Below are 20,851 nucleotides of genomic sequence, written 5' to 3' on the forward strand. Positions count from 1 at the left end.
ACAGCTCAGAACTGTGAGATCATAACCTGTGCTGAAATCAAGAGTCAGAAGATGTTTAACTGACTGAGGCACCCAGGCGCCCCCTAACAATTTATTTTTACTTTGATTAGCTGATTCTGTCTTCTAGAACCTATATGTATTTTAGTTTTCCACAGTTGCAGGTACAGTCTCTGAACTCAAAAATAAGAGACTGCTGGTAAAATCAGATTTTAGTGTTGATTTCCATCTCTCGTCTGTGAGCTGACAGATGGAAAGACTTTGGCAGCAGAATATTTTGGGATCCTGGGCAGGGCCCTTATTTTGATATGCCCTGCATTTTAGATGTTCTATTGCTAACAGCCCAGCTCTGAGCTATGTGAGGACAGACATTGTGCTTCTCTGTCCTGTTTCAATGCACACAGATGTTTGAAAGTGGTGGAGAGACCACAGATAGGTGCTGTGGGGCCAAATAAATACTATTTAAAAATAAGACTTAAAAATCAGCTCTTTTGCAATGCATTTCATGTATTTTTAGAACCCTTTTAAGCAATTTTTCTTTGATTCTAAAGCATCTGAGATAATCATGAAAGTGCACTAGTAAATGGGTGAGGGGGGGGAGTGTGTTTAAAGAAGAGTTTTGATTTTGACTCATAGCTTAAAACACTTTTCCACCAGTAGCTACTTAATTGCCTTTCAGAGAAATCTCTCTGGGAAACCATTACTATATCCATATTTATTTCAGCATTATGCAGTTAGCTTGGCGTCAGCCTGTTCAATTTATACCTTATGTCCTCAGCCTTGAATAACACTATTCAAGAAGCTGTTACTCTAAAGAAGCCAGCCGTATGGTGCCATTATCTGTCATTTACTTGTTCAGAGCAAAAAAAAAAAAGGAAGAAACCAAACTGCCATAAAAGCTGAAGAATAATTTCACTTCACTTTTAATTTCACATTGGAACTTCATTTAGTGTGTATTTGTTAGACTTGCTCGTGCTTTAAGGAAAACCATTTTATTTGGAAGTCACTATCAAGTATCCCATTTCTTTTTTGCGTCCGACTTCTGCAGAAAGTTTCCTAGTATTAAAAACCATATCAATCTGTTCTTTAAAAACAATTTTCCATTGCAAGTAAGAATCTTTTGTTGTGGTGATTAGTATCAAAGGAAAAACAGAGATGGACAGTAACTAAAGTGGTAGAAAGAGATTTTATTGCAAGATTATTATGGTAGGGGAAAGAGATCTCAGTATAGAACAGGGCTCAATTTTTGACTATAGAAAGGATTTATAGCCAAGGTGCATGGTGGGGGTCAGTGGTTAGAAAATTGCTAAGAGAGAACATCAGGGGAAAGGGGACTCTGGCTAAACCAGCCTGACAGGGTCTTGCTGATGACCTGCCCAGGTGATCAGACACCACCGGGGATGGGGGTTGGGGGGGTGGATGATGATGAATCCAAAAAGATACCGGAAAGATACCGGAAGTGGTCACGTGTAGCAAAGGGGGAGGGGTTCTGGTTACACTGACTCAGCAGGGTTCTTGCTAAAACTGAATTTTACAAGGAAGCGTACAGATGCGCCTAGGAGGAGGTTCAGGAGACTGATTAAAGTTTGGCCAAGCAAAGAGTCTTTGCCGTTAGATAGAAGGAGTTAACATTTGAGAGAAGGTTGATTGTATTTACATATTTAAAATGCTATTTAGCAAGTAGTAAAATTTTCATTCATGTGTTTAAAAGTAACAACTACCTAGACAAACATAATCCTTTTTTTTTTCCATGCCATTCCCTGAGGAAATAATTTTCTGGTTTAGTGATAAGAGACTCCTGTAGTGTGAGGACCTATATCGTTGTAGAATGAAGTTGAAAATAAGGGCCTCGTTTATTTTTTTACGGTTAAGTGCCCAACTTTTATGTTTTTGCTTCCAGAGAATTCACAATGGCAGAAATCGAGCACTTTGTAGATCCCAATGAGAAAGACCACCCCAAGTTCCAGAATGTGGCAGACCTCCACCTTTATTTGTATTCAGCAAAAGCCCAGGTCAGCGGACAGTCTGCTAGGAAAATGCGCCTCGGAGACGCTGTTGAACAGGTAAGATTCCGTAGTTAACTTCGTTTAGGTTATTCCTATTAAGGGTCTCTAGCACTTAACAAATTCTGTGTACTGCATGACAAAATATTTATTTTAGCAATCATTGTATTATTTTATTATATTTTAATGTTTATTTTTGAGAGAAGCAAGAGAAAGTGTGAGCAGGGGAAGGACAGAGAGAGGGGAGACAGGATCCTAAGTGGGCTTGTGCTGACAGAAGAGAGCCCAATGCAGGTCTTAACTGCAAGATCATGACCTTGATTGAAGTCATGTGATTGACTGACTGAGCCACTTGGGCGCCCCAGTCATTTTATTTTTTTTATATGGTGTTTGTTTTTATTCAGTATTCTATACTATTGTTATAGTGGGAGGAAATTATGCAAACATGCCAATTTGTGGGCCATCGGGGCCAACATGAAAATATTTAGCAGAGCACTTGGGAAAAAGATCTTGGTTTGAACTGTGCCTTATCAATCCAACTTTTTTCAATATGTACTACTTTTGGGGAGACATGGTGATTCACAGAAAGCAAGCCCTCTGGATTTTAATCTTTTCTATATTACCCGTAGCAGTTGGGATAAAGATTTATATAGAATAGAATTTCTCCAATCGTTTGAAGAAATGAGTGAGTGAAAGCTTTCTAATATAGCTGTGGCCTGATAGTGGAGCGAATTGCCTCAGGAAGCAATGAACTTCCTGCCTCTGAAAATACTCCAGTGGATGCTGGGTTATAACTTGGGAGCTATTTTGTAGAGAAGAGCCCTGCGGCAGGTTGGAGTTGGGGCTAGATGATTGCTAAGATCCTTCTGGTCCTGGGATAGTAAGATGATATGTTCGGTGTGGGGTGTACAGACTTCAGTGAATAAGGATCATTAAAATTCCCTCAACGTGTCTGATTACTTTTGTTAATTCAGAAGAAATATATATGCCACTCCATAGGGTCATTATTATGAATGTCATTTTTAATACTATAGATTTAGAAGGTATGAGGTATTGGACTGAATTTTTGCTGACCTAGTGAGTATGGCCGAAAGATTTTGAATAACTCCGTTATTATCAGCTTGTTAACCTGACATCAACTCCTTTAAAAATAGCCACAGTCACATTCTGGGTATTTGAGATTGTTCTGAAAGCTTGATAAATTAGCTTACTTTGTGTTTCGAATGTTTTTCAGTAGACTATGAATAAATTGAAAGTGGTACGTTGGCCTTTGAAAGAGCGTGTATGTTTTTTCCTTCTTTTATGCTTATTTGCATGTTTGCTTGCTTATTTATTTACTTGTTTATTCATGGATTTTTTTTTTTTAGGGTGTGATTAACAACTCAGTATTAGGCTACTTCATTGGCCGCATCTACCTCTACCTCACGAAGGTTGGAGTATCTCCAGATAAACTCCGCTTCCGACAGCACATGGAGAACGAGATGGCTCACTATGCCTGTGACTGTTGGGATGCCGAATCTAAAACATCCTATGTAAGGAGAATGGAAGGGGTGTTAGCATGTGACTGTCACACTGTTAGCTGTGTGGTTATAAAGATTGCCTCTTGTGTGTCTTATGTCAGAGTAGAACAAAGAGAAGAGAGTTTTTCTGAAGCAAAATGGGACACACAGTTGCCTCCTGCCCCTTATAAGGAAGCTCTTGTGTCCTAAGAGCCCTTTGTAGACTTAGATGCTTTTCCAGAGACGGAGAGTTAGGGAGACAGACAGACAGAGAGATGGAGGGAGAGTGAAGGTCTATAAGGGGGCAGTGTTGGTGTGTACATTCTTGGGGCATTTTTGGTACTATCCCTGGGTGCACCTAAAATGGGGTGGTCTCTTCCAACAAGGACCCCGGCAAATGTTGGGAATGGTGGGAGGGCTGAGGAAGGAAAGACATGGTGCTCTTTGTTTAGAGAGCTGTTGGTAGGTTTTGGCAATAGTAGATTATGATCTCTTGTTTAAGAGCTCCCTTTCCTCAAATTCTGTGTATTTAGTAATTATGCATATAAGACCCCCAAGTACTGCTTCACCATACCATCCCACCCCCACCTCCCAAACACGAACATTCGCACTGGAGCTCGGACGTGACAAACATTTGGCCATAGGAGGGGCGCCTGGCTGGCTTCAGTCAGAAGAGCGTGCGACTCCTGATCTCAGGGTCATGAGTGTGAGCCCCACACTGGACGTAGACATTACTAAAAATAAGCATTTTTTTAAAAAGTTAAAAAATAAATCTCTTAACCAACTGAGCCACCCAGGCGTCCCTTATTCTTTTTTTAATAACCCTTAAAACATCTAAAAACCATTCTTAGCCCCGTAGGTTTTTCATCCCCTGTTCTAGATGACTACATGCATCGCAAAGATGCACACATGTATACATGCATAATGGTGTGCAAATATCTGTAGTGGCTGTCACTGATGTTTTGTGGATTTAGGAAAGAATTTCTGTAATCCGTTAAGATTTTCTTGTTTTTTCTTTTCCTCAAAGGCTTGCATGACAGACTATATGCCAAAATGATAGTAGTCATTATTTTTGGATTACCTTCTTCACAGGTTTTAGATTTTCTGGAATTTCTTATTTGCAGATCAGACCAACAAAATATTTTCTGTTTTGTGTGAGGAAAGATCATTTCTTTTCTCTTTATTCCATCCATACCAGTTCCCTTTCTTAATTTGCCCTGACTCTAATTTCATCAAAGCAGATACAGATTCTTGTCTTGCAGCCTCCCATTTAAATTCTGACTCTGACCTGGATTATATTTTATTTATTTCATCTGTTTACTCATTCGACATGTCTCATTGGTAAGGGCCATGTACCATTCTGAGTGCTTCTTATGTGTTGTTTTGTGTAATCCTCATCATAGGTTCTGTTTCTGAGGAGACTGAAGTGCTGAGAAGTAAGTTGCTTGAGCCTCACAGGTGGCGAGGGGTAGAACTGGGATACGAACCAAGGGCAGTCTCACTCAGGCCCCTGCTCTTCACCATCATGCCACACTGCTTTCATAAAGCCTGCTGCTTCATGCTCCTCCTTTTCTGAGGGCCACCACAAGCTGTGGCTCAGCCACGTATTGGGAATCAGAGAGGTGATGGACAGCATGGTGACTAGTTAATAGCGCTGTATGTATTGTATGTTTGAAAGTTGCTGAGAGAGTAAATCCCACAAGTTCTGTAACCACGTCTGGTGCCGGATTTTACCTGGACTTCCTGTGTTACTCATTTTGCGGTGTGTACAAATGAATACTGAGTCATTACATTGCACACCTGAGACTAACACAAGCCTGCATGTCCTCTGTACCTCAATTATTCTACAAATAAAGAAAAAATAATTTAAAAAGGAAATATGGGCTCAGCATTGAGATTAGGCTACAACAATTTATGCAAAGTCATTGGAAGACTAACCAAAACTAGAAGCCTGAAAGTACCAGGAACTTCTAAGAGGAGGGGAGAACTCCTTTAAAGATTTTTTTAATTATTGTTTTAAGTCCTCACAACAGTGATTTTATTAAATTAGCTTAATTGTTAACAATTTACCAAACTGTAGGCAACTGGTGCAGTTTGCTGGGCATGTTGTATAAAGGAAAGGAAATGACGAAACCCTATTAAAGTTCTCCCATTGTGTCTTGCTCACTTAAATCAGGGAAATGGAGCAGATGAAGATCTTCCCTTCCCACCTGAAGCACTCCATCAGTACATCAGTCTGATCTGTAGAAACTAGACGGTCTCTGTCTTCAAGAAAAGACTTTTAACCTTTCTTTTTGTGTGCTTCATGTTTTATTATTATTTTTTTAATTAAAAAAAAAAAGCTCCTGAGACCGCTAATGCTCCACCCTTTCCTTCTCCTTCCTCAGAAGTGAGCACTGTCCCAGAAGGGTCGCTCGCCATCCTCAGGCGTGTTTTTGTAATTTTACCTTTTAGTGTAGAAATAGTCTGACACCTTCTGTGATTGTCAGATGATCAAGTTACGGGCTTTTAGGCTTCCGTCTTTTCGTTACCTCCTGTTTTGTTGTGGCGGGCATGTACTGGGGCGTCGGAGCTTGCGAGGTTTGTATTTGGCCTCTTTCATCCCCACACCCCTGGTGGTAACACAGGCTTGGGAAGTTGAGTTGGGATGGTTGCATTTTTCCATTATCTTTGGGTCAAAAGCAAAAAATAAATATGAGAAGGACTAACTAGATATCTACTAAAGTAAGCCTTTTACCTCTTTAGCTCTTACTCAAATAACAGGTCATTAAGGGTTTTGAAAACAATGTAGATTGTGCTTTTTTGCAAAGCATCGCGGGTATTAACAAGAAATGGCCCTGACATCTCTACGGTGGTAACGCTGTGAAGTTTTATCCTATGACTTAAATGCTACCTGTGCTTTACCAAGATTTCTTTTGTCAGGTAGGAAACCGAATTGAACACTAATGCCCACTGTTCGTGGCCAGCCAAGGTGTGGGTTTTGCACAGCCATGTGATGCCAAGTTGTGACAGCCATGGACACTTCATCCTAAGAGAATAGTGGTTTCTGCCAGATTCGTTTTGAATCCTGGTCACAAATTTGAAACACAGCTACTGGTTTTGTCTGGGTTCATGTTTTAGTTCCATTATGCAATCCTAGACTATAATAGTTTACCCCACATTCACAATATGGCAAATCTCTCCAAAAAATAAGACAGTTTTGTGTACATGTGTGAATTATATTTTATAGGGTTGTTAGCTGCTGGACATATAAAACTGTTGCCTTTTCAAACATTTATAAAAGTTGAGTGACGATGCTATAATTGAATTATCTTTGGGTATGTTAAAGAGTTACTTATGATATGCATGAATCTGTGAATGAATCCAGCGTAAGTAATAAGTATTTTTATCCGTTATATCTTCTTAGGGCTGGATTGAGATTGTCGGATGTGCTGATCGTTCCTGTTATGACCTTTCTTGTCATGCTCGAGCCACCAAAGTCCCACTGGTAGCTGAGAAACCTCTGAAAGAGCCTATATCCTTTCTGGTCACTTTGACAACTCTGGACTCAAGTGTACACATCCTGAAAATGGATAAGTCCATTTCTGTACACTCAATGGATAAACTGAGATGTTTTGGATATTGGGGTAACACTTATTTAAACCTGTTCTACCTATGTCATTGCATCTTTCCTGTTCTCATTTTTGTAATCTGGCACACCCATCCGATGTTCGGTCTTTAAAAGAAGCATATTCAGAAAACTGCTCTGAACATCTTTCACAGTTTTGGCCAGTTTTTCTCAGCTATTTCCAAAAGGTATTTCCCCACACCTGCACCCACCTACATGCTCTTTAAATAAAGGGCACCTGGTGACTACTTCCTCTATTAAAAGATGAGTGCCATTTAATGGTAGGTGAAATAATAATTTAGCTCACTTGATCCGTAAATCAGTAAAGTAGAAATTTCCGTTCCTTACCAGGCAGTGAGGTTGTGAGCTCACCTTAGGGCTGCGCCAGTGACGGGAAATAGATCCGGTTGTGTTCAATACATTTCAGAGGTCAGTAAATGGTTAGCAGAGGTTATTATGCGGTGTATCGGGGTATGTTGCTGATTAGATAATATCCCTTTTATCTCACTATAACCCTGTAAAAGTCTCTCGACAGTGTTTACCTATTTTGAGTGAGGTTTGTCTGAATGATTTTGTGGGTAGTTATTTCATTCGACACATGAAGTCAGTATAAATAGTATCTAGGATGTCAATAGAGAACTAGTCATTGTTTAAATAGACAATGGATTGTTCTCAAGTTCACTCCCCGAAATACTATGGCAGTTCTGCGTTTTTGGATTCCTTGACTACTTCATACAAAACAGTCAATGTTGTTCAGTTTGAACCCAATAAGGGAGCAATTGGGAAGGCGTATAAGAAGGACGCCAAGCTGGTGCTGGAGTACCTTACCATTTGTGAGGAGTGCTACATTACAGAGATGGAAAAACTACTGAATGAAAAAGGGTGAGATTTAACATGTGGGCTTTCTTGGGCAGCTGGGTGGCTCAGTCGGTTAAGCGTCCGACTTTGGCTCAGGTCATGATCTCACGGTTCATAGGTTCGAGCCCCACGTCGGGCTCTGTGTTGATGGCTAGCTCAGAGCCTGGAGCCTGTTTCGGATTCTCTGTCTCCCGCTCTCCCTGACCCTCCCCTGCTCGTGCTGTCTCTCTCTCTCTGGGAAATAAATAAAACATTAAAAAAAAAAAAAGGAACTATCTTAAAAAAGATGTGGAATTTTTTTTAATTAGAGAGAGAGCGAGCGTGTATGAGTGGAGCAGGAGGCAAAGGGTGAGAGAATCTTAAGCAGGCTCCATGCCGAGTATGGAGCCCAATGTGGGGCTCAATCCCATGACTCTGGTATCATGACCTGAGCCAAAATCAAGAACTGACTGAACTACCCCAGGCGTCCCTAAATTACGTACTTTCATGTGCTTCAGTTAGAGATGTTCTTTCTGCAGGTTCTGAAAGGGTAAGATCATTTTCTTTAGAAATTTTTTGCAAGCAAGTATTAACTCTTGGCTGTATTTATAGAACTGTGATTCCTGAGATTTTGGCATTAGAGCCTGGAAATAGATTTGAAATTAACTGTAAAGATCTTTTTTTCCCCCAATAACTTTCTTAGAGTAGGTGTCCAAGGAAGTGGCTGAGGAATAATTTGAAATGACATATATCTCTCAGTCATTGCTCTTTTTTTGAACTTCAGAGTGGTCTCTGTAATTGTTTTAAGCATAAATATAAAAACAATAGAGACAAATCTGTAAAGGAATATGATAATATCTATTACTAAACAATGTAAAATATACCATGTTTGACAAACAATAAAAAATTTCTAAGCATATGAAAAAGCATGAAAACAGCCCATATTGAGGAGGTCAATCAAAAGAAACACCTAGAAGTGACAAACATGATGAAATAAATATATAAGGATGTTAAACCAGTAATAAACACGCTTCATATGCTCACAGATTTAAGGGAAAACATGAACATAGGAGGTGAGAATTGGAAATATATATTAAAAAAAAACAACCAGTGGACATCTAGAGGCAATTTTACAAATGAAAATTCACCAAATGGGATTAACAGTAGATTAAACATCGCAGAAGGAAGATCATTGAACTTAAAGACTTAGCAACTATCCAAAAAAAAAAAAAAAAAGGCAGGGGAAAAATGTCCTTTGGATCAATATGAGACTGTCTAACATATCTGTAATTGGGAGTCACAGAGAGTGTATACAGAGAAAATATCTGAAGATACATACGGTTGCTCAACAATTTCCAAATTTGTTACACACAGTAAGCCCAGATTTAAGAAGTTCAAACTCAAACAAAATAAACACAAAGGACACCACATGAAGGTACTTCAGAATCAAATTGCTGAAAACCAATAATGAAGAGAAGTCTTTAAAGTAGTCGGGGAACGAAGGCTCATTATGTTGAAAGGAGCAAAGATAAGAATGCAAACCACAGAATGGAATGAAATCTTCTAAGGTGCTTAACAACCAAAAATCCTCTGCCAAGCAAAATGCTTTCATACAGACAAAAGCTGAGAGAATACACTGCCAGCAGACCTACACTAGGTGAAGTGTTAGAGGAAGCTATTCAGGCAGAAGTGTGGAAATTTAGCTACCCAAAGAAATCAAGAGCTCTAGAAACAATTCACAACGTGGGTAATATAAATGGCATTATCTTGAATTTCTCTGAAAGATAATGTACTGTTTAAAGCAGAAACATTAAGAATGAATTGTGAAATTTACAACATACAGAAGTAAAATGTGTGTCGTCTGTAGTTCAAAGGATGAGAACAAAGAATTGGGCATATACTGTTGTAAGGTGTGTATATTATATGTGAAGTGCTTTAATCCTATTTGAGGCTAGACTATGATAAGTTTGAAAAAATACATATAGTGAACTCTTGAGCAATTACCTGGAAAAACACAAAAACCAAAGGGGTGTAACTAATAAACCAATAAGGGAGATAAAATAGAATAATAAAAAAAAAACCCAGAAGACAGGAGGAGAAAAATGAACAAAGAAAAGTTGGGATAAATAGAAAGTAAGTCATGAGATGGTAGCTTCAAGTTCAGCAATATCAGTAATTATATTAAATGTAGTTATCTAAACACTTGAATTGGTAGCCATCAGTTGTCAGACTAGTTAAAAAAATCAGGACCCAATTAAGTGCTTTTACAAGAAACTTGCTGTAATTGTAATAGATTTAAAAATAAAAAATATTTCCCATACAAACATTAATCATTAAGTTAGGAGTGGCTGTATTAATATCAGACAAAGTCCATTTAAAATAAGGGAAATTAGTTACATTTCATAACGTTTAAGGGAGGAGTTCATCAAGAAGCCATATTACTTCTAACTGTACCCAACTAAAAACAGCCTCAAAATATGCAAAACAAACCAGACAGAACTAGAAGGAAAAACAGATAAATCCACAATTATAGTCGAAGATTTTAAACCCCTCTCTCAATAATTGGTAAGCAGACAAAACAAAAATAAAACAATTGGAGTTTGAAGGTATAAACAGTTTATTGCCATTTATAGAATACCTAATAACAGAAGAATACAGTTGTTTTTTTTTTAAGTTTTTTTATTTTCGAGTAGGGCAGAGACTGAAGGGGACAGAGGATCTGATGCAGGGCTTGAGCTCATGAACCATGAGATCATGACCTGAGCCAAAGTCAGACGCTTAACCGACAGCCATCCAGGCACCCCCCAAGAGTACAGTTTTTCAAGTGCACTTGAAAAGTCTTCTATATTCTTTTTTTGTACAGCCCTCCCACTAAGAATGAGTTTTTAATTTTCAAAGGGTTGTTTAAAAAAACAAAGAGTACAAGAGACTGATTATGGCCTGCAAACTCTGAAATATTTCATATTTGGCCCTAGACAGTAGGCTGAGTAAAAGAAAGCTGACACAAATATGCAAAACTCTAGGAAAATTGAAACTACTTTATGTGATAGAAAGCACGTCACTTGTTGATTGAGAGTGGAGGGCATTGAAATAGAGCCTTGGGGTGATTGATGGTGGTTGCATGTGTACTTTCATTTAGTCAAAAGAACTATCATAACAGGGCACCTGGGTGACTCAGTTGGTTAAGCGTCTGACTCTGGATTTCGTCTCAGGTCATGATCTTACCGTTCGTAAGATCAAGCTTCACATCAGGCTCCATGCTGACAGCACAGAGCCTGCTGGGGATTCTCTGTCTTCCTCTCTCTTTGCCCCTCCCTTGCTTGTGCCCTGTCTTTTTCAAAATAAATAAACTTAAAAAAAAAAAAAGAACTATCATAAGAAGAATGCTTATAACAAGTTGAAGATATTATCCATTTCAGTAGGAAAATCTTAAAACATTTTGGTCTCCCAGGGTTAACATCTGTTTATGCTAAAACAACATCACATCCCATTAAAATGGACAAGTTAGAGCACTAGTTAGATGTCATTATCTGTCACAAACTTGACCACTTCCTTTATTAATTGTCTCAAGCAATGGCTATCTCTTTGCTTATTTCAGCTTTTTTATAACTGTTACCTATTCTACACTTAGACTGTACTCACAGAGAGAATATATATGATAATGTTTATACAGTGGAATTTTAAGGCACTTACAAACTTCAGACAAAACACTAAAAATGGAGGAAATCCGTGAAAACCACTCAAAAATGCATGAGATTATCAGTGCTAGAAACTAGCAAAACACAGTGCAGTGTGTGCCACGTACACAGCTCCAAAGAAAACCACATGAGGGCTCTCTTTTCCTGGCCCTGAGCTGCTTGTGAGCCAAGATAAATCCAAACCAGTTACAATGTGAAGAAGTACCTCCCAAGCTGAAAAATAGGTATTACACGAAGTGCTTTGTAAAGGCGAATTCGTGTAACCTGAAATGGAATGGGCAGACCTGAGGATTGGAACACAGTGCAGTCAATGAATTTTGGAGGGATATCAGACAGAATCATTCAACTTCTTTAAGCTGATCTTCATCAACAGAAGGGTCGAAGTTTATTTTGGAATAGTGTGGGGGTTTTAAAATGACTTCCTATTAGATGACAAGCTCGTCATTTTACATTTGTTGGGACAACAATGAGAACGGTCTTTTTGCCAGCAGCCCTGTTTCCGACATTTATTGTAACTATTCTAAAACTGATTTTTTTTTCTTTAAATTGGTTTTGGCTTTATTTTCATCTCAAAACCAAAGGAATTAGTCATGGCATCACTTGTGGAATTTTATAAGACAAGTCATGTTGTTTTTATTTGACTTTACCTATTTTATCTGGAGAGTTGACCAAGCTGTATTACACTTAAATGAAAACAGTATAGCAGTTGGTAGAACTCCTTTAAATTAAGGCATAAGGATGCATGTTTTCACTAATACATGATGTGTTTTCTTTGTAGGGAATTCACTATTGAAACTGAGGGGAAAACGTTTCAGTTAACAAAAGACATGGTCAACGTGAAGAGATTCCAGAAAACACTACATGGTAAATTTGTTAAAATGATTAAACAGACACAAGGGGCACCTGGGTGGCTCAGTCAGTCAAGCGTCCGACTCTTGTTGGCTCAGGTCATGATCTCAGGGTTCATCAGTTCCAGCCCCATGTCTGTCAGATTCTCTCTCTCTCTGCCCCTTCCCCCATTTCACTTGGTCTCCATTAGCAGTTCTCTCTCTCTCAAAATAAATAAGTAAACTTAAAAAAAATCATCACAATCCTTGAAGTTTTTTTTAAGTTTTATGACATAACCATTTTACAGAAAATTTGAAGAAAAATAAATCTTTAATGCCACAACCCTAAATCTGATGAATATGTTTAAGGCATTATCTTTTGCCTTTTTAAAAAAATTTAATTGTATTAATACTGAAAAATAGCTTATAATGCCACCTTTATGTTTCTTATGACCTGAGGTGCATATGAAGACTACTTTGATAAAAACCATCTTTTTTTTGTTTCTTCATTTTAAGGAAAAGTCCTTTTGTTTCTTAAGCAACTCACCCCTTCTGTCTTTTGTGGCAAATTTAACCTATTAAAAAGTCCTTTAGATTAATGATCTTTCATGCTTTTTTAAAAGACAAGGAGATGATTTTTTGTAGAACAAATTATATGAACTGGGATTATGAGTGTTTTGGAGAATATACAAAGGATGCTTATGATTAATTGTGGCTGAGTAGAAGTTTCTGGAAACTGAGAATAGGAGATGGGTATTTGAGAAGGTACTGCTAATGGAGAGAGCAGGCTTACTTTTCCATTTGTGTTTGGCCTGCCCTGTAGCCAGGCTTCCGTGAGCTATAAACGCAGTCTGAGCAGTGATGGGCGCATTCAGGGGATACTTCTTGCTCTGGGACATTTTAGCCACCACTCTGGCAGCTGGTTCAGAACTGTACTTTACCACTGCCTGGATGACCCAGAAGGATGGACGGAAATACCTTGGTCTTATTTCTAAAATGTTACTCTTTATCCCAGACAAAAGAAATAGCCTCCCTTTGCCTCTGCATATGTGAATTTTTGGTTCTACTTCTTTCCCTTGAAACAAATTCTCCAAGCGTAAGGTTCAGTTACCTTAGACCCAGCACTTTCTTTGTGAATAGTAAGTAATGACTACATTTCCTATGTGTACCACACGTATAGCCTCACCCACGTGGGGGCTCTGGTCAGTGTCTTTGATTGAGTACAGATTCCTGAGCAAACTCTTCTCTGAAGGCCTCTTTGCCCCAGAACCTTGGAAGTACAGTGGCAGTAACTTGGTTTCCTTAAAGAGTTCTCATCAAGATAGCAAGATAAAAACACAAAGCATGCAATACTTGTGTGTAGGAATTGTTCCTGTTAATCTTGCCAGCTCTGGTGGTAGATTTTTGATTCTAGCAAAGTCCTATAAAAGCTCGAGAGTTTTTATGTTTTGCGCAAGGCAAGGCAGATGATGGAGTAGCTGCTATTCATAGCTTACCAGCTGTGGTATACTGTGGAAAGGATACTCTGGTACCTTGTTTCATTTTTGTTGCCCTATAAACAAAGAATTAAATTTGGTGAAAAACTTTCTCACTCCAGCTTTTCTCTTTAAAGGCATCGTGTTTCCAGTCAGCGAATAGCTTTAAGGAATGTTCTGATTTTTTTTCTGATGTATGGGCTCAATCAAATCCATCCAGAATAGAGAGATTTTTTAGTGCTAGTAAGACCTGGTAAGAGAGGACCTGCCATGAATGATACAGGGTTTGAGAGAATGTTACTGGATTTCTATCTCGTTTGCAGTGGAAGAAGTTGTTCCGAATGTAATTGAACCCTCCTTTGGCCTGGGCAGGATCATGTATACGGTATTTGAACACACATTCCATGTACGTGAGGGAGATGAACAGAGAACGGTAAGTTGTCCTGTGCGTACGCTCTTCTCTTACAGTGGCAGAGGATGAAATTGACTCCAGTACATTATTAACACGACTCTGGAATGACTGGTTAGTTATTGGAATGCCCTGGTGACAGTAACTTTCCTCTTGGCATAACTCTTCACAAAGCAAAAAACTTTCTTAGGCTAGCTCACTTGAGCTTTAGGATATGCAGGTTATTCTAGATGCCATTCTTTTGGTTGCCTGGTGCTTTTTATTCTGAGACAGAACATACTACTTTGGATAACTAGCTGTATTGCATCAGTGGAAGATACTGGTACATATTTTCAGAAAATTGGGAAGAAGGGAATGGCTCAGAGAATTTAGCCAAGCGACATAACTGTATCTGTGCACTGGGGAAGTGTTAAAGGGAACTTTCTCAAACAGCATAAAATTGGGGGACCTTGGAGTTCTAGTCCAGAAATACTGATTCACAGATCTAAGACACAGGGATCTATGTTTTTTTATAAGAACTCCAAGCGATCCCAGTGCAGGAGATTGACAGGTAGCAAATTGGACAGCAGTGTTTGCGGTGTAGCCCTCCTCGCATTCAAGCAGTGCTGAAGATAAATGTTTCTCAGAAGTCTTCATTAACTCCCACAAGCCTTCTTTTGACCCTGGTGCTTCTGAATCACTGCTCCATGCCTTCCGCTTTATCTCTTCATTCCACTTTAATTCACCTTTCTTACCTCGCTACTGCCTGCAGAAATTATACTCCTTTAATTTATAGGCACAGATTTCCAGGAAATCAATCAGAAGACTGGCTAGAGTGGAGAGACTGTATGTCAGATTAACTGAATGAAACATTCTTATCTGCGTGGCCATTCTGCAGCTGCGTGTACGTGATGTTAGACATCAGCTCTCTAGTTCTTTCTAGCACATTTAGCCTTGAATAATAGACTGACGAGTTCTTGGTGCCAGTATTTTAAAAAGGCTGATATACTCTTGGTAGTAATGTAGCTAATAAACTTACTATTTTATTTTCTGCCTTCATTGCATCTTCATTTCCTGACATTTAAGGAATAGCTTTTCATTCGTTCAACAGTTAGAACCTGGTCTACACACCAGACATGCAAATATAAGGCATGGTTATTCTTGAGGATGGCAGTATACAGAAAATGTTCTTTTTAGATACCAAGTTTGCTTCAAGCCTTTTCTGTTTATTTTTCTAATAAAAATATTTTTTAAAAATCTTTTAGTTGTTTCTTTGAATCTAACATTACTTATATAACTAGAGTTTTAACAGAAATTTTATAAGAGCTAAGCAAGAATAAATTAGTGGCATGTTTTATGAATTGCATAGGGATTACCCTCATGAAGAGAAATTTGAGTAAGCTCTGGGAAGCCAAAAATGTTTCTAAATTATTATCACATAGTCCCTTAATCCATTTTCCTATAAATTTGATATAAAAATGTTGCCAGTGAGATTTAAAAACTTATTTTTCTAAAAAGGCAGGTCCTCGCTTCTCTCTCACATTAAATAGAATTATCACAAGATAGAGGAGAGGAGGGGTGCCTGGGTAGCTTAGTGGTTAAGCATCTGACTCTTGATTTTGGCTCAAGTAATGATCTCACAGTCGTGAGATCGAGCCCCATGTGAGGCTCCATACTGAGCATGGAGCCTGCATGGGACTCTTTCTCTCCCTCTCTTTCTCTACCCCTCTGTTCTCTCTCTCTCTCAAAATAAATCCATTAACATTTTAAAAAAGGGAGAGAAGAGGGTCGCCTGGGTGGCTCAGTTGGTTAAACATCTGACTTCAGCTCGGGTCATGATACCACATTTTGTGAGTTCTAGCCCTGCTTCAGGTGAACCCTGCTTCTCTCTCTTCCTCTCTCTCTCTCTCTCTCTCTCTCTCTCTCTCTCTCTCTCTCTGCCGTTTGGGTGATTCTGTCTCCCTCTCTCTCTCTGCTCCTCAATCACTCTTGCCCTCTCTCTCAGAAAAAAAGAGAGAAGAGGAGTGGGGTGCAAATGTTCTAGCACTTGGGCAGCCATGGAGTCCAGGGTTTACTTCCAGCGGGATGGTCTCCATTGCTTGATATTCAGCATGTCAGTCATTTTTATGGAACCTATTCATTCTGAGGTCCGTATTCTTGCTTTCCCGTGGCCCTTTTATACAAATATTACTTAAAAACTGGCCTCAGCTCTTATTTCCAACTCAAAATGGTAGACTAGTTTGCCTTCCACAGAATACCTTTGCTTTCTTTATTTCTGAGTAACTCTAGAACCTATTTCAGGAGCAGTTTAGGAGGGTTGTACTTTTTCTTACAGGTATACAAAACGTCTCTTTCTGTTATATACTATTTCTTTTGGATATACATTTGTGAGGTGATTAAACTTGCCTGTTTTACCTGGTCACTAAGACTTATAGATCCTTTGACTCTGCTGAATTTCTTAAAGGATAGAATTGGAAATTGTGTTTCGGCACTACTGCTAACTATTTGACGATTTAGAGGGAGGTTCCACAGAAAGAAGTAAGGCTTTTTTATGTGGTACCAAAAAATAACCATCTTTCATAGTAGCTTTCTGTTTTTAATTTAATTTTTTTTTTTAATTTTTTTTTTATTTATTTCTAGGAGAGAGAGAGAGAGACAGCGTGAGCAGGGGAGGGTCAGAGAGAGAGGGAGACACAGACTCTGAAACAGGCTCCAGGCTCTGAGCTGGCAGTCAGCACAGAGCCCGACGCGGGGCTTGAACCCACAAACCGCGAGATCATGACCTAAGCGAAAGTCGGACGCTTAACCGACTAAGCCACCCAGGCGCCCCTTTAATTTAATTTTTAATTTTGAGAGAGAGCGAGCATGAGTGGAGGAGGGGCAGAGAGAGAAAGGGAGAGGGAATCTCCAGCAGGCTCTGCACTGAGCCGGGGCCTCAACTCATGAACCGTGAGATCCTGACCTGAACTGAAATCAAGAGCCAGATGCTTAACCGACTGAGCCACGCAGATGCCCCTATGGTAGCTTTCTGAATGCTTTCACATCATTCAGCCTTTTATCACAGAGCTGTGAGGTAAGCAGCGCAGATGGTAAATGTGTGCTCTTTAGATGAAAAAACCGAGATCCAGAGTTCACTAAGACCGTTCGAATTCAGAGCTAAAAACTAGACCCTTCTGGCTCTGACGGTCTTGTCTTTTCTCATTTGTCCCACTTCTTTTCGTATCATGTTTTCTGGTATTTTGAGAATGAAGTTTGGACATTAATGTTTATAAACTAATGTCTTCGGGGTTTATTTTCTTTTTTTTAAACCATGTAGTTCTTCAGTTTCCCTGCTGTCGTCGCTCCATTCAAATGTTCGGTCCTGCCACTGAGCCAAAACCAGGAGTTCATGCCATTTGTCAAGGAGTTATGTAAGCGAATCCAGTTGGGTAATCTCCAGGGGAACGCTGTCAAGTAGACTCAATATTAGGAAGCATCTTTTTTTTTCAGTAAAAATACATATTGAATAAAGAATATATCTAAGTGATGTTAGCCTCTGCTCGTATTTCTGAAAGAGCGATGTTTGCTTGTTCGGGATGTCTTCTGGCACTTGAGTGAGTTAGAGTAGGACCCAAGTGTCAGATTTTAAATATCCTTGCTTGTCTTTTTGGCCTCGGTGCGGCTCCCTACATCAGGGGACCCTGGGGAGTATTAACAACCCTAGTGGGCCTGCTTGCACTGGACCCACAGCCTGAAAGGGCTCCTCCTGGTCCTCTGGGGGGCTCACTTATTTCACAGTTGGGAAACGGGAAGAGTTCATTGAGTTATTTGGGGTCGTGCAAGTAGAGGTGGCGGAGCCTGGACGGGGCCTCCTGGCCTTGGCTTTGGATTAGATACTTGTTCCCCTGCAGCTGTATGAGGTATAGGTAGGACTGAGGGGTTGGGCTCCAGCAAGCAAGCCACTTAGCAAACTGTGGGGATTTTTCTTTCTTCTGCAGCTGTTCCTTACTGCTGTCTTGTCTCAGGCCCTTTTACAAGTTTCCTGAGCTCATATTGACAACATTTAGATGACCCTGGGACTCTGTCCACTTTTTATGTTTAACGTACTTTATACATTTCGGACAGCGGAAGCCCTGACCAGGAACGGCGTGTCTCACAAAGTAGACGACTCCTCTGGGTCTATTGGAAGACGCTATGCCAGGACTGATGAGATTGGCGTGGCCTTTGGCATCACCATCGACTTCGATACAGTGAACAAGACTCCTCACACGGCAACTCTGCGGGACCGAGACTCCATGCGGCAGATTAGAGCAGAGGTGGCTGGCCCTCTCGTTGGCATTTTTTTTTTTTAACATTTTTATTTATTATTGAGGGACAGAGAGAGACAGAGCATGAGCACGGGAGGGGCAGAGAGAGAGGGAGACACAGAATCTGAAGGAGGCCCCAGGCTCTGAGCTGTCAGCACAGAGCCCGAAGCGGGGCTGGAACTCAAGACCTGACGTGAGATCATGACCTGAGCTGAAGTCAGACGCTTAACTGACCGACCCACCCAGGCGCCCTGGCATTTTTAATCTTAGAAATATGTGCTGGTGCCTTCTGATTTGAGCTGGATTTTGTTGTATTTATGGTCCCCCCTCCCTCTTTTTTTTTTTCATTTGAATTTTAATCATAGGCTTATATCAGAGCGCAGATTCCCAAAGCCCCTTGGTTTAATTATGAAAATACCCATTAACAGTTATCTAATATTTTATAACCATTTGGCTCACTCTGGGCTCATTCTCCAGCAGTTTGCTTTTATGTACTTTGTTCATTTGACAAAGAGAAGTATGATCCCAGGTGGTTGCTTCCATAGTTTTATTGGCAGGTTTTGCGGGGGGGGCTTAGACATTTTATCTTTCTTTGTCTGTATACATGTACACATGTGTATGTCTAAACTCTTCCTGTTAATCTATTCAAAACAGCCAATAATGTTTCAGTAATTTTACTTAATGAGAAGGGATAATGGAGATAATAGGAGAAGCATGAAAGGGTAGGGAAAGAACAGCCACTTTAACTGACAACTGCCTGACTCATTTGTTAATTTTGAGCAGAGATTTTATTTAGAGAACCTATTGTGTGCTCAGCTCGCTACAGAGAGTTATTAATAGGGAAGACAAAAGTAAAAGATGGCTTTTTTCCAAAGGAGTTTATAGTCTAAGTCCTGGATTTCTGGTTTGTCTTTTTATAAAACCAGATCTGGCTGCTCTGGACCTACATTCCCATCTGATAGTGATTCTCAGAATGGGGTCCCTGGACCGGACCTAGGATTTTGTTAAATAAGCAAAATCTTCACCCCAGGCCCACTGAATCAGAAAAGGGGGTGGACTGGGAGGTCGCAGATGGATAGAGGGTGGGCATGACTTTTAACAAGACCTCTGGGTGATTCTGATGCACGTCCAACATAAGACCTGCTGCTGTGTGGTAGCCGGTGTCCGTATGGCTGAGGGACAGCCGGCCCCCACACTTGGGGCTCTCCAGTTTGCCAGTCTCCCCTCGCCCGTGTTACTTGACTAGCTCCTCTTCTCAGGGGTAAATTTAATGAAGTAGCTTCAGGTGACACAAATGTAAAATGATTAGGAAGGGCCCTGGAGTGGATTGAGTTATCCACGGGGAGCTCGTAGGCATTCTGGACTGGGAGAAAGGCATGAACGCAGGCCTAGGAGAGATGTCAGTGTGACTCGGGGCTTCAGTGGGAGGGATGGAAAACATTCTGTGGGGGCCAGTCTGTAGAGGGACCTTGTCATTACTTAGGCACTGATTTGGGTCTCTATCCGGTCACCTGAGTTCAGGGTGAGTCTTCTTTCTGACAGTCTAATCAAGTTGGTTAATTCTTGGAATTCTCCTTCCCTTTACTCCAGGTCTCTGAACTGCCCGGGGTGGTCTGCGATCTGGCCAATGGCAGCATCACGTGGGCCGATGTGGAGGCCAGGTATCCCGTCTTCGAAGGGCAAGAGACTGGTAAAAAAGAAACGATCGAGGAATGACGACAGTTTTGGCGACTTTTGACCACTTGCCCTAATAAAAAAAAATAATAATAATAGCTCTTATCATGTCCACGTTACAAACAGCATTGCATTTGCCTCGGGGACTGCATTTTATCCTCAGTGGCTGCCTGACCTTACCCCACAATTAAAGTCGAAGGAATTCTGAACAAACTTGTAATCCATTTGCTCACGTTTCTGCATTTTCAGCAGAGCTGTTTTTCCCACCTTTGGGTAGACACGCTCATGGCTTAATGGTAAACACAGTTAATACATTTGTTTCATGTAACAGCTGTATGGGGGTAAAAGTTACACACCATACACCTCACCAGTTTTAAGTGTCCAATTCAGTGATGTTGAGTGTGTTTTACAGAGTTGTGCAAACCATCACTGCAGTCCAATTTTAGAACATCCCCATCACTCCAGAAAGAAGTTAGCTGTGCGCTCAGCATCGCCATCATTCCAGCCCCAAGCAACCGCATATCTACCTTCTGTCTTTCTAGATTTGCTCTTCCTGTTCT

The 20,851-nt window shown here is 40.2% G+C and overlaps 1 protein-coding gene across 1 annotated transcript in view; it reads left to right on the forward strand.

Annotated features, from left to right (window-relative positions):
• Positions 1-20,511, forward strand: part of GARS1 (glycyl-tRNA synthetase 1) — a 46,371-nt gene extending 25,860 nt beyond the window's left edge. Inside the window, exons 9-17 of the mRNA XM_039229911.1 lie at positions 1,898-2,060; positions 3,368-3,532; positions 6,906-7,013; positions 7,843-7,988; positions 12,420-12,505; positions 14,267-14,376; positions 17,648-17,741; positions 18,436-18,626; positions 20,208-20,511. Of these exons, the coding sequence (XP_039085842.1) occupies positions 1,898-2,060; positions 3,368-3,532; positions 6,906-7,013; positions 7,843-7,988; positions 12,420-12,505; positions 14,267-14,376; positions 17,648-17,741; positions 18,436-18,626; positions 20,208-20,333 (1,189 nt within the window). The 3' untranslated portion in view covers positions 20,334-20,511. The remainder of the gene's footprint in view (positions 1-1,897; positions 2,061-3,367; positions 3,533-6,905; positions 7,014-7,842; positions 7,989-12,419; positions 12,506-14,266; positions 14,377-17,647; positions 17,742-18,435; positions 18,627-20,207) is intronic.
• Positions 20,512-20,851: the final 340 nt, after the last annotated feature.

Source organism: Hyaena hyaena, unplaced genomic scaffold, assembly GCF_003009895.1.
Source record: "Hyaena hyaena isolate Hyena2069 unplaced genomic scaffold, ASM300989v1 scaffold_40, whole genome shotgun sequence".
Taxonomy (NCBI): Eukaryota; Metazoa; Chordata; class Mammalia; order Carnivora; family Hyaenidae; genus Hyaena; species Hyaena hyaena.